General features: G+C 35.9%; 1 protein-coding gene across 3 annotated transcripts in view; it reads left to right on the top strand.

Moving 5' to 3' along the window:
• The first annotated feature begins 9,383 nt into the window (after positions 1-9,383).
• The window catches only part of LOC121423625 (spermatogenesis-associated protein 1-like), a 28,164-nt gene continuing 24,331 nt past the window's right edge, over positions 9,384-13,216 (top strand). For 2 of the 3 annotated variants that reach the window (XM_041619015.1, XM_041619014.1), the window contains exons 1-3: positions 9,384-9,624; positions 11,860-11,969; positions 13,044-13,158. In XM_041619015.1, the coding sequence (XP_041474949.1) occupies positions 9,583-9,624; positions 11,860-11,969; positions 13,044-13,158 (267 nt within the window). In that variant the 5' untranslated portion in view covers positions 9,384-9,582. The remainder of the gene's footprint in view (positions 9,625-11,859; positions 11,970-13,043; positions 13,159-13,216) is intronic. The other variant, XM_041619016.1, reaches the window with a different exon arrangement.

The following is a 13,216-nucleotide window of genomic DNA, read 5'->3' as shown; positions in this document are numbered from 1 at the left end:
TTCAAATAAGTATAAGGTATGACATAATAAAATAGAGCGGTAAAAGTATATAGGTTATATCCTGATTTCAAATAGGTTAGTACTATAAACTTAAAAATGTCCAAAATAAACATGAAAAGAAAGGTATATGATGTACGTAGGCCCTACAAAATAAAAATGGAGTTCACTCACCAATGCAGCGAGACGAATCTAAAGATAATTGAAATGCGGTTGGTATTTATACGAAATCATGAGCAGCCCCCTCCCCAACCCTTCCACCATCATGACCATTGACCATAACCTCTGAACTAAAGAGATCCCATTGATTTAAGCGCAATCTGTTTAAGTAGCTTAAATTTCTTTATAACATTGCTTGTCCTTCTATAGAGTGCTGGAAGACTTCTTTGTAATGATAGGTGTAACCAATGTCCACTTTGAAACGATCTTAGTCTCATTACCAAAATGCGTTAAGGCAATGTAAATGCAGAATTATTATAATCATTGATATCATTTATTACCATTGTCATGTTTGTCATTATTAGTACTAGTATATCCAAAGTTTAGATGCTATAAAATTGATTTATTGGAAAAAATGTGGGATTCAGATATTATCATGCCATTCCCGTTATGTGTCTCTATTTTCTATAAGAGATTGAACTTTCAGACTACGTTTTTTTTTTTGAAAAATAGGGCGGCGCCATTATCTTGAACGGGGGGAGGGGATGAAATCTCTCGAGTAAATAACAGAAATAAGTAGATGTACACGACCCTGACATCTCAACCGGAGTATTCTCCCTTCTCTTTTTCATGCCCGTTTTAATTATTTTCCCATTTTTTTTTCATGGGTTCAGGGCTACCGCCCCATATGTAGTGACGTCCCTCCCAGTAGTAACGCCCCTACCAATAGGATATGTAAATTCTTTGTAGAAGTGAATTGTCTTCTTTCTTAACAAAAGAATAACCAACGGACGATTTGCCTAGAAAAATAGAGATAAGAGAAAAAAAGGGGAAAAGGTGAAAAGGAGAGAAGAAAAGATGAGAAAAGAGATTAAAATAAGGGGAGGGGAATAAAAATGGGAATTAAAATCTTTCAGGTTCTACTCGAGTTGCCTGTTCAATGAGACATTTCTTACATGACGCATAAATTCATACCGTTTTCAAGTCAACTGAGCAACGACAGCAATCGAGCTTATTGTTTTAGTGAGATACCAAATGCGGGCCTGTTTATGATTATAATAGTGTTTTCTACTGTGCCGGTATATTCGAATATAAAAAAAAATCAGCTTGCACCTCGCACTCGCATTTTTTATTAGTCCCATTCATTAATTCTTGCAAACAGCCCAAGAATAAAATTTTCAGTCGCCTTTGTTACATTTTGGCACGCGCTGCGCGCTAGCATTTATTGTGTCAAGTAAAACGTTTCCCGCATGCTCGTCAGTCTCTTTTTAGGTTTCAATCTTAAAAATAAATTGAATTCACCTAGAGCCACACGCTCTAACTATTTACGTGATGGGTTACCCACTTCAAAATTTTCCGACATTTTTAACAGTGCTCAATTAATTTTTTTTTTTTTGGGGGGTCGGTAGTACGTGTATTTTTTTATTAAGATAATATCTTGTCTAATACCAAACATGCTCAAAATGTCCGTTTTCAGGTGTCGATATCAATTTTTTTTACAACGCACTTCGTGCTTACAATCTAAAAAATATTGGGTTAAAGTGCACCATGGAGGTAAATATGTGTTCAACCAACATTGGGCATTTCTTCTTTATTCATCAAGTCTGATGAAATTTTTGCCCATTCTAAATTAATTGCTGCTTGTGCCCCAAATTGGTTGGACACAATAATTACCCTCGTTCTGGTTAGAAATTTACCCAATATTTTTTAGGCCTACTTAATGCTCTCTATTTGTACCGGCAATGAGAATGTTTTGTTTTCAAGTTAGTATAATTATCAAGAGGTCTCGGGTGGCCCTTCGCGCTCGCTTTGTTTTTTCTTTTTTATCATAAAGCTTGCTTCATTTGTTGGTAAAATAGTATTTTCATGACGTGCGATGCCAGGGTCCTGCTTGGAGTGATCTTTAACAGGGGTGCTGATTAATATTTGACAAGAAAAAAGGGGGTCACTACAAAATAAAATATTTTGGTCAGGAGAAATTTCACAAGAAAAAATGAGGGCTTTCGCTAAGAATAAAGGTGGTTTGGTCCAATAAAATATTTACAAGCAAAAAAAAGAAGACCTACATTTTGTAGTTAAACCCTTTTTCTGCTTGTCAAAATTTTCGGGACCAAATATGAACTTATTTTAGAAAGACACCTGTTGCTCGCCAAATTTATATCAGCGCCTCCCTTAAGAAAATCGTCCCCGTGGCGCTATTAAGTCATCAATGACGTCACGTCGAGGAACACTCTTATCCATTACAGGTATGCTTGTGCATCGACGACCAAATGCAAGTTCGTTTACGGAAAGTTGAGAACACCTTGTCTACTGAAGAACAACAATGAAATCTTTTCTTTTGAGGATGGATTTCACCACCATCAAACACAAATTTTAAGACACGAAAGCTTGACATAATTCAAATTAAATTAATCTTCCCCAATTCAAGTAGTAGGTCTATAGAATTTTCATTATCTTTGATAAATTTGGTACATTAAAATATTAAATGACAATTTTTTAAAATGCCGAGGGCCAGCAACCGACAGGCATTTTCAAGTATTCGATCAACAATATATTTTTACTGTTGTAGAATCAAGCATTGTCGAGCATCATGATCATTATTGGGTGATGTCGCATTGAGAATTCGTGACTTCTTCTTCGATCGTGAAGCAATTAAAACAAATGAATAAAACAAAAGGAGAAAGAGAAAAGTGAGTACACGTGCTTTAGATATTTTGTTTGTATCGTTTTCACCGTCCCCAGTTTGCACATGGCGACCCAAACGGGCTCCCTCTCGTTCTCCTTTAAAAAAATCCTAGCCCTGCACCTCAGTGGCGTAGCTAGGATTTTTTCCGGGGTGCACTGGGGGTCCTTGCTTTTTCATGGGGGCACCGGCCATTTATCCGGTGTGTGTGTATGTTTCACAAGGGCGGATCCGACATTCGCCAATAGGGCCCGAAATTATCTTCACCTATATTTTCCCTGATCAGTCACTTCTTAGTTTTATTCTTATAAAACAACATAAACATGAAATAATCTCATAAGCCTTATGAAAAATGCGAGCGCGAGCAATTTTTTTAATTTTTTTTACTTTCATATATTTTTTTCGGAAAATTTAATTTTCTGGGCAATGTTATGTGTGATCCTGAACAAGATTCGTATGTAACTAGATGATTACTGCGAACGCCAATATGTTCCAATAATGCGAGCGCGAAGCGCGAGCAATTTTTATTACATTCCGACCTAAAAATTGGTCATTCTAATTTTTGTATTAATAAATGGGATAGGCATGTAACTAAACAACAACGAAGCGCGAGAGGAAGAAAATTGAGATTTTAGACCTAAAAGCGGGACACTATTCATATCTTGTAAATCATAAATAGGATATAGTCAAGTTGCGTATCATTAATAATGCGATGGTGAAGCGTGAGCAATTATTGATATTCTGATGTGAAACTGGATAATTTAAGTACGTTTAAAAAAAAGAACAGGCAGGCTATCGCGCATGTTTTAGATTTAGACCTAGAATCTGGGCATTCTGAATACATTTGTTTAATGGAACATTATGGAATACACATATGAACTTGGCAAATCAAACAATGTGACCACGCAGCGTGAGCTTAAAATGCTGATATCTAGACCATGAAACGGACATTTACAGACCACTTAAATTTGTAATCTCGATGTCCGAGCTAAAATATGTTTTGTATATTAACTTCAAAACTTGCTCCATATCAGCCTATTGAGCAAAATATGAATCTCATCGAACAGGCAATTCTGGCGCGAAGCGTAAGCAAACATTTTATATAGTAACCTGAAAGATTTGTTTTTTGATTGCAAGTCTTCCCCTCACATTATTTCATTCACTCGTCTTCCTCCTCTTATTTTCCTCTCCTTCTTTTTTCCTTCTGTCTTTCTTCTTTTCCCTTTTTCTTTTCTTCTTTCTCCCTATTTCTTTTTCTTTTTTTTTTGCTCTGCCAATTTTTTTTTTTTTTTTGGGGGGGCACACAAAATCTCAGGGGGGGGGGCACGTGCCCCCCCCCCGTAGCTACGCCACTGCTGCACATTTGACTGCACTTACCGTGTGTATATTGTTCGGCTCCGTTTTCTTTTAAAATCTATTATTTTATTCGTATGACATTTTGCTATACCAATGGCGATTTTTGAAGCCCTTAGCGATTTTAATAACAACAAAACAGATAAATTGAGAGAGAAGAGAGAAGGGAAAGAAAAGGAGTAAGAGTTATGGAGCGTTGCAAGAAACTTGCGATCATCATGCAATTTTCAGTCCCCCCCAAAAAAAAAAATAATAATAATCATAAGTTTGGGAAATTTGGCATGAATTGCCTAGAACTATTTCACGAAAATAATGCAAATCTATGAAATTAGATAACTTCGTTATTTGTTTTCCGATTCTTTGATCTAATTTTCAGCATTTTGCTCGGTGAATTTTACTCTATTTCGATATATCTTCAACCCGGAGTATCTCTGTAACACAATAATATCAGATTTGGAGATTCTGAATTAAGATTTTTAATCTTTACTATTGTTAGGTTTAAAATCATAAGTTCAGGGGTAGCAATGATAAGTTCAAAGCATAATTTTCGACCATCAAACCAAAGTACAGGGGGGATTAGTGAAACTGAAGTAGAGACGCTAAATGAATTGAACAGAATCCGAAGATGTCTGGTAGCCTGACAATGTAGGGGAAGGCGGGGTAAGTTGTGACAGTTTTTGCTTTTTGCATGTTAGAATTAATATGATTAATAATCTTGTCAAAATAAGTACCTTGCCTTGAAATTTAATTCTTCTGAAATATTTTCCACCTAGTTATAACTTTCTATCCCCACACTGAAATGTCAGATGGCTCAACTTGCCCCATATAATTATGGGGTAAGTTTGAGCCACCTTCTGGGGTAAGTTGAGCCACAAAAACTATGTACAAAATGTATGGGGGAGAACCAGCATGTCAATTTTTTGTTTAAAGTCTTTTCACTTGCTAATTCTCAATAAATACTAACATCCTGTAAAAGGAAAAGAGCAGTCATGTAAATTTGCCCCTTTCAGCCTGCATTTCAATCGATTTTTATGGTTTGTTTGTTTTTTAAGATACATTACCATAGGAATTACCATGGCTCAACTTGCCCCATGCTGTTTGGCTCAACTTACCCCAGTCCGAACTTAGTGCGATAATTTTGTATCCACACATTTATTATGCATCCATCGTATAAAAGACTACGACAAGAATGAAGATCCATACCTGGACTAATAATATTGTAAACATGTCTTTATCATATTTAAAGACATGTGTGTTTATAAAGCACCTATCTATTTCACACTCTTTTTTACTTTTTTGGCTGAAATTCATATTTTTCCCTCTAAAAAACTACTTTTTGTTTCAAAGTTGGAAACAATGTGGTGGGGTTAGGGGTTATGCTATGGGTCATCAATACATGACACCACCACACTGTCTGACTCATTCATTATTGGCCTGGGGCTGGTGGCTCAACTTGCCCCTATGCTCAACTTACCCCGCCTTCCCCTACTTATTCAATCTCTGGGCTACTTTGCCTCAGCTCAGTAAAACTCAGAATGATATATACAATTTACATAATTCATTCAAATTAGAAATAACAGCCAATCAAACTAAAGATAATGGAAGGACCAAACTAATTAAAAATGTAAGAACCCAATTCATATATAAACCAATGAGGAATGAGGTGAAGATGATAAAGTCATGGGTGATTATGTAATAATGGAATAGAAACTAAGGAGTCAGGTGAGGGATGGAATGAGTGGAACACCTGAAGAGAGAATAGAGAATGAATGACGAGATGACAAAAGAGAATCAGAGGAAAGACATTCGTAGTAGAAAGAACGAATGACAACTCAAGAAATGCAGATGAACTCAAGTCATAGACGGAACAGAAATGTAAAAAAAGCTGAAGAAAATTGACCCTGGCCTAGGGTGAACAGAATTTAATAAATCATTTCCGGGGGCGGATCCAGCCTTCGCCAATGGGGGGGGGGTGGATTTTTTTAGGCCACATTTTCCCGATCGGTCGCTCGAAGTTGATTTTTGTTTGTTTCTTTGAAGGGGTAGTCCTAATAGTCAAAAGCTTTATTCTTATAAATCAACATATTATATAATAATCCCATAAGCCTTATTTAAATAGTGCAAGCGCGAAGCGCGAGCTATTTATTTTTTTTCAAGTTTTTGGTACTAAGATTTAAATATTCTGGGCAATGTTTGTGTTCCTAAACCATGTGCATCCTATAAATAATTACTGCGAACGCGAAGCGCGAGAAGAAATTATTAATATACGTTTTGATCTGACCCAAAAAGGGATCTGTTAACGACTCTGCAATTAGCCATGGAGGCCTTACATATTTCAACAATTTTAAAACAATGCGAGCGCGAAGCGCGAGCTTAAAATTTTGACATTTTTACTTGAAGAATGGAAATCGTAAGCACTTTTTGTAGTCGTGATAAGGGTCGGTATATAACGAAACAATTGATGCAAGGGCGAAGCGCGAAAAATTAGAGATTTATACCTAAAAATAGGACACACTATTCATGTTTTGTAAATCATGAAAATGGGAATTGGAAATCTTTCTACATTAATAATGCGTGCGCAAAGCGCGAGCAGAAAATTATTGATATATTGAATAATGATTTAAATAGAGAGCAAGCTGTGTATCTGAAAAAAAAAACAGACACGATCTAGAATCTTGGCATTTTCAATACCTTATTTTATCATAAAAATCGATAAAGCGAGCGCGAATATTTGAAATTCCGATCTGAAAAAGGGTAAATTTAACTTCTGTATTCAAGAACGTTGAAGGAAAATGCAAGGGTTGGATCGGTTTGAAAAATTGATATGTGTCAATATTATTCCTTTGAGTTTTGACATATTTTTATAGGACTGGGGCATTCTTAGAATATTATTTCATCATATGAGAATGATGAATATCTTCCTTTTCCCTTCCTAAGCGCGAGATGAAACTTGTCGATATTCCATTCTGAAAAAGGACAGTTTGATTATCAAATTAATATCTTATTTATTAATCTAATAAGCCTAATGAGAGTGCGAAACTTGTTAATCTCGTTTGAAAAATTGACATTTAAAGCAATTTTGTAAAGATGATGCATGAGTTAATAAATTTTCAACAATCAATACGAGCGCAAATCGCAAGTCGATTTTTTTATAAACCGTCATAAAATTGAGATTTTGTTATGAAATTAATATTGAGATATACATAACTCACCAATCAAAATGCTAGCGTGCAGCACTAGCTAATATTTTTTGACAATGACCTGAATCGGGGTATTTGTAGAACTTTATGGAAAACAGGAAAATTAATAGGGACCTGATAAATTGAATTTTGCGAGTGCACAGCGCGAGCAGAAAATTTTAATGTTCAGACCATAAATCAGAAATGTTTACAGAGCAACTTTTAAAAATCAAAATAATGAAAGTTCGATTTCCGAGCTGTAATAAGATTTGTATATTTAATTTCAAAATATTGTAATTTTTGCTCCATAGTGAGCAAGATATGTAACTCACCTAAAAGGCAATGCGAGTGCATGATTTTTTTATAGTGACAAAAAAGATTTAAAAATTATTTTCAAAGTCTTTAGCCCTCATCTTATTTTATTCACTCGTCTTCCTCCTCTTATGTTTCCCCTTCTTTTTCTCCTTTCTTTTTCTTTTTTCTCTCTTTCCCCCTTTTTTTTTTTTGCTCCGCCATTAGGGGGGCCCCAACCGCGTAGCCATTTTGGAGGGGGCGGTAAATGCACGCGAAGCGCGCTCCCTAGGGGGTGGGTGCAGGGAGGGGGAGTTTCCCCCCTTCCGCGCGAAGCGCGAAGCTTTCGAGGTTTCATACATTAAAATAAAAAGGAGCCGTCTCTCTTATCTCTTGTATATCAGCTCCAATTCAGTCGACTAGATTGTGATTTTGAACCTTGTTTTAAAATTGATTGCGAACGCACAAAAAAGGAATCAATGGAGGAAATTAGAATAATAATAACCCCTCGCGAAGCGTGGAAGGTAGAGCGTTTTGTCAATTTTTGCCATGAAAAGGATCCCGAGAAAAGGGTTTTCTCAAAGACATATTGAATACTTCCCTGGGAAAGATCAGATGTTATTACAAACAATTTAGCGAGAGTGCATATCTTTGACTCGCAAAACAGAGGAGAAGAAGTGTATACCCCGGGCGGAGGATATTCCTCCCCGCGCAGAGCAATATATAATTCTGAAATTTCAAAGGGCGGACGTTTTATCAAATACAGATATATCCAATACCTCCGTCAGCTCTGATTCCATTGATTTTCTAGGATTATTGAACTTCATTACAAGAAAAATGGTGCGCAAAAATTTGAAATTTCTGTGGTTTATTGAAATTAGATTTAAAAAAAGGATGCCTTATTTCTTTGACTTAACCTGAAGCGCTTCATTTTGAATTATAAAGAAACTTACGTGTCATTCAAAATTTCAAACTGATGGCGCAAAACAGGACAGGAGATGAACGTGCAGGGAAATGACATGAAGTTTAATAGAATTTGATAAAAAGATATTGTACTTTATTATTTAATACAAGAATTTGATACCTTCCTCTTTTTAAATTAGGAACATGTTTGCCCCAAAATTCTGGTTGTTTAGTAATGAGCTGAAAAGCGGAGAAGTTGACTTTATATGGAGGTGACGGCCCGACCCGATCAGAAGTTGCGCGATCAATTAAAAAAAAAAAAGATTACTTCATATACTTCGGCCTAACCTTACTCTAATTCCATGCCGCAATGCATACATTTTAACTTTAACTGTCAAGAAACACATATAGCTGAGATGGAAAAACAGGGTTTAGAGAAAGGGTGGGGGAAACAATGGAGATCTTCAATACTGTCATTTAACCGCGCGCAGCGCGGAAGCAAAATTCATATATAAATTTAGAGCAAGAGTGAAGGAGTTTCACTTTTGAGAAAAAAAAAGAATGAAAAGAAGAAAAAAAACACAAAGCTACCTTTCTTCCCTTTCCTCCCTTCCCTTTTCATTTTCTTCTCTCTTTTTCCCCTTCTTTTTTTCTTTTTGGGGACGTTTTTTTTTTTTTTTTAGGGGGCCGACCGCTACGCGCCTGGGGAGCCCGGGCCCCTCGGGCTCCCGATTTCAGATGCGCCTTTCCTCTACAGTTTTTGAAAAGTATTACAAAACTTTCTCGACAGAACAAACTTTGCAGATCGCTATCGCGATAATTGTTATCACGTGACATTTGCCCATAGAAACTGGACGCTCGATCAATCAGCAGCGCAGGATCAGAACATCGTTATCTTGACTTCTTAGGAGTGAATACTTCACATTTATCTTGAATTCGGTGCTTAATTTGCTGATGGATTTACGTAAATGATATGGGCTGATGTGAATGGAATGCGTTTTGAGGAATTAAAGTAACATGACAACTGATTATCCGATACCAAATTCACCATCGGATCAAGTAAGTTCAAACCCGTTTGTCGAGTTTTGCTCCTTGCATGCACCCGGTACGGTACCGTAACATCTGGCACCCTCGCCGCCGGGACTCCTGCGGTTGCGGTCTATAGAGTTTTCGATACGCTGTGTTGTGCTGTCCGCGCCTCTGCTAATTATCTCGGCTCAAGTTGATGAATGCACGTATGTAGACCTAGACATGATTTAGATCTATATAAATTTTTCAAAATACTTAATAAAATAATTATAATGCTAGAGTCTAGATCTAGCATGACAATGGAGGAACAAGTAACATGAAGAATGAAGATGAATGAGAAGATACAGACAGAAGAGAGGAGAGCCTAAACTAAAGTTGAAGTTGAAATTAAAAAAAGGAAGAACACAAATTATTGAGGACAAAGTCAAAGAGTGAAAGGCAGAGGAGGATAAACTTAGTTTTGAACAAGAGAATGAGGAAAGAATAACAATATGGCAGTGAGTCCAAACTTTGCGCGTGTCCAAACTTCGCGGACGTTCATTATCTCAAAAACTAGCCAATATCCTTAAAATTTGACATCATCAATGTGAAAAGCGACCTACAATTACCCTTCGCTGAAAGTTTCTTTAGGATTAGTCCAGTATTCATGAAAATATAGGCAAAAGATCGGCAAATTTGTCACCGTTAGCGCCCGTTTTGAAGAAAGCAACAAGCATCACGATATCACCATTTTACAAGCAGAAATCATAAAAAATGTGAGTTAAATTTGGTACTAACCTATTCCATAGCATTTTGCCATCAATCTGATATAAATATTTCACTTTTTGAGCTGAGTTTTTGTTTAAATCTCCACAAAAGCTTTGGTGCGCGAAGTTAGGTCACACTTTTTCTGAACGGTTTTCAAGCACAGCCCGCATTCGCCGATCGGAATAGAATTTTGAGATCGCGATACTGGCGAAACCCCGTGACCTACTTTACATTTTCGTCCATGATTTTATAGTTTACGATCTTGCCGTCAATGTGGTAACTATTTCTTGAATTGGTTTTGTATAAATTATGAATAATTTGTGGACAAAATTAAGCCTGATGAATATTTTTGAAAAGTGCGCGAAGTTTGGACACCCCATCATACATGATGAAAGATTGAAAAGTTTTGTTTTCAACTCGCATTTTTCAAAAGAGTTCCTTTAAGTTTTGGCAAACCTTAACCCTTTTCACTTTGTCTTTGGCCTTGGGTGGCTGTCGCAACAGGAACTCTTCTCCATTTGTTTTCTTTTGTTGTACTACTACTAGATCCTGTGGTTAAAACGTTTAGATCTAGATCTAGACTGTATTGTTTTACAGCAGTATTTTATTGGAATGATAAGAAAGTGACTAACAGATAAAGGTGCATTTTCATTTTTTTTTACTAGACATTGTATGATGGGGTGATCATAATTTGCGCACATTTTAAAAATTATCATGAAGTTGATTTTCGATAAATTTTTTCTCACAGCTCACACAAAATTAATGAAAATCATAAATACCAAATTGAAGGCAAGATCCTAAAGTCAAATTCGCTTATAATTATAAAGTACATGTAGTTCAAGGGTTTCGCTGGTAACGTGATCTCATATTCATAATTCCATGGCGATCGACTAGTGCACACTTGGCTGAAAAAGCGTCATAAAAAAGTGTGACCTTAATTTGCGCATGATCATTTTGCAAGGCTTTAGAATTGAAATCAAGCAGACAAAGGTAAGATATATCAGATGGAGGTTAAAATGCCATAAATTCAGCTGGTATCACATTTTACTTACTTATTTAGAGAGTTCTGCTTGCAAACTGGCTATTTATTGATACTTGTCGAGAAGTTTAGATTTTCTCGGAGCATACGCAAAAGGTAACAAAATTTGCCGATGTTTTGCCAATTAATAGAGACTTTACCTTCAAGAAAATTATACAGAGTCATTTTAAGTCGCTCTTTCTGTTGGTGATATCAGTTTTTCAAAATATTAATTAGATATTCAGACATACCGTGCGCAAAATTAGGTAACATGCAAATTAATGTCATATTATTATTATTATGAGATGTATTATTGTTATTATCATTATCATCATTATTATTATTATTACTTTTACTTCTACAATGATACTCGGCAGGATCCATTAGTCAGGATGTAGTGCTAAGGAAATATCTTGGGTGCTCATGCATCTGCAGTGCATACTTGTTGGTGCTTTTGGCTTGCATAATTTGTGTTACCCTCTGACCTATGTATTTTACAGTTGGAAGACCTTCATGTGTATGTATTACCAAGAGAATCATGGAATGAGAAATATAGCAGTGTATTCACCAATGATTCCATCTCGGATGCCCGGTCTGCTGGATTTGTCAGGTAATTTGTTTTACTTAATTTCCTTTCCTAGGCAACCTGGGGCCCGTTGCAGAAAGAGTTGTAATCAATCGCAACTCTAAAACTCATGCGCAACTTGATTTTCAACCGATCAACAGCATGCGTTTGGGACTTGCTATTGATTTTTAGAGATTTGCGTTGATTGCAACTCTTTCTGTAATGGACCCCAGGACTTATACTGTAGACATCCTTGTTTCTTCCCTCTTTGTACTCATACATTTACCTTGTAACTTGATATTTGTTGAAATGTCAAATGAAAATGATAATTTTGATAAAATAATCCTTTTTTTTCTTTCAGCAGAAGGTGTATAAAAACAATTATATATGTAGGTAAACCAAATTCAATATGGAATTAAGTAATGACAAACCACATGTAGTACATTTCACCCCCCCCCCCCACACACAAGAATAATGTTTTGGGTTTGTTTCGCAGTCATAGACAGAGGCAACCTTTTCAATTTGTGAAAGATTATAATTAAGTGATTTACTGTCTATTGTTCTATAGCAAATACAATACTTACATGAAGTTTATTACACAAGATGAATTAAGAAAAAGGAAAAAATACTTGCATTCTAGCTGACCAAATATACACAACACAAACATGGGCTTTTACATATTATATAAAAGGAAAAAAAGTAGCAGTGCTACATGCTGGTTAGGGGTGAGGTTCATTTAGATTCAGAAAAAATAAATCGTAAAAACCAAACTGAAATATCGGAATTAAGTTATTTAAATTAGCTAAATATGCCTATGGAGATGTAAATGTATTTACATACTATTGTAGAAACCATGCAACCTTGTGAAATACTATGCAAATCGTCTATCAAAACTCAGTTTTTAGCAGATGTGTAGTAATTAGCTTTATTGGACGAGCCTGCACTTCATAAATGGTCTTTTTTAGCTGAAATACGGTGTAATATAAATGCTGTGGATCATCATCCTCATCTAATTCATATTTTTATTGTTGTATTACGTAAAATTAGTTTTAGATAATATGTTATTTCAAATCCATTTCATGTGTGAAAATTATTGTTTGATTCATCTCACGTTTTCAGCATTTCACCAAACCTGACACTTTATGAATTGCGGACCGAGCTAATAAGGACCTTAGGAGGTGATATACCTGCAAGCTTTGCATTCCTTCATAGTGTAGGAAGATGTATGACAAGGGTAAGAATTTGCTTCCTCTCTATTCTATTTTCATTATTAATCAATATCAATAATATTT

This window comes from Lytechinus variegatus, chromosome 11 (assembly GCF_018143015.1).
Source record: "Lytechinus variegatus isolate NC3 chromosome 11, Lvar_3.0, whole genome shotgun sequence".
Taxonomy (NCBI): domain Eukaryota; kingdom Metazoa; phylum Echinodermata; class Echinoidea; order Temnopleuroida; family Toxopneustidae; genus Lytechinus; species Lytechinus variegatus.
Note: the sequence above shows the minus strand (reverse complement) of the source record. Positions and strands in the feature narration are given on the sequence as shown.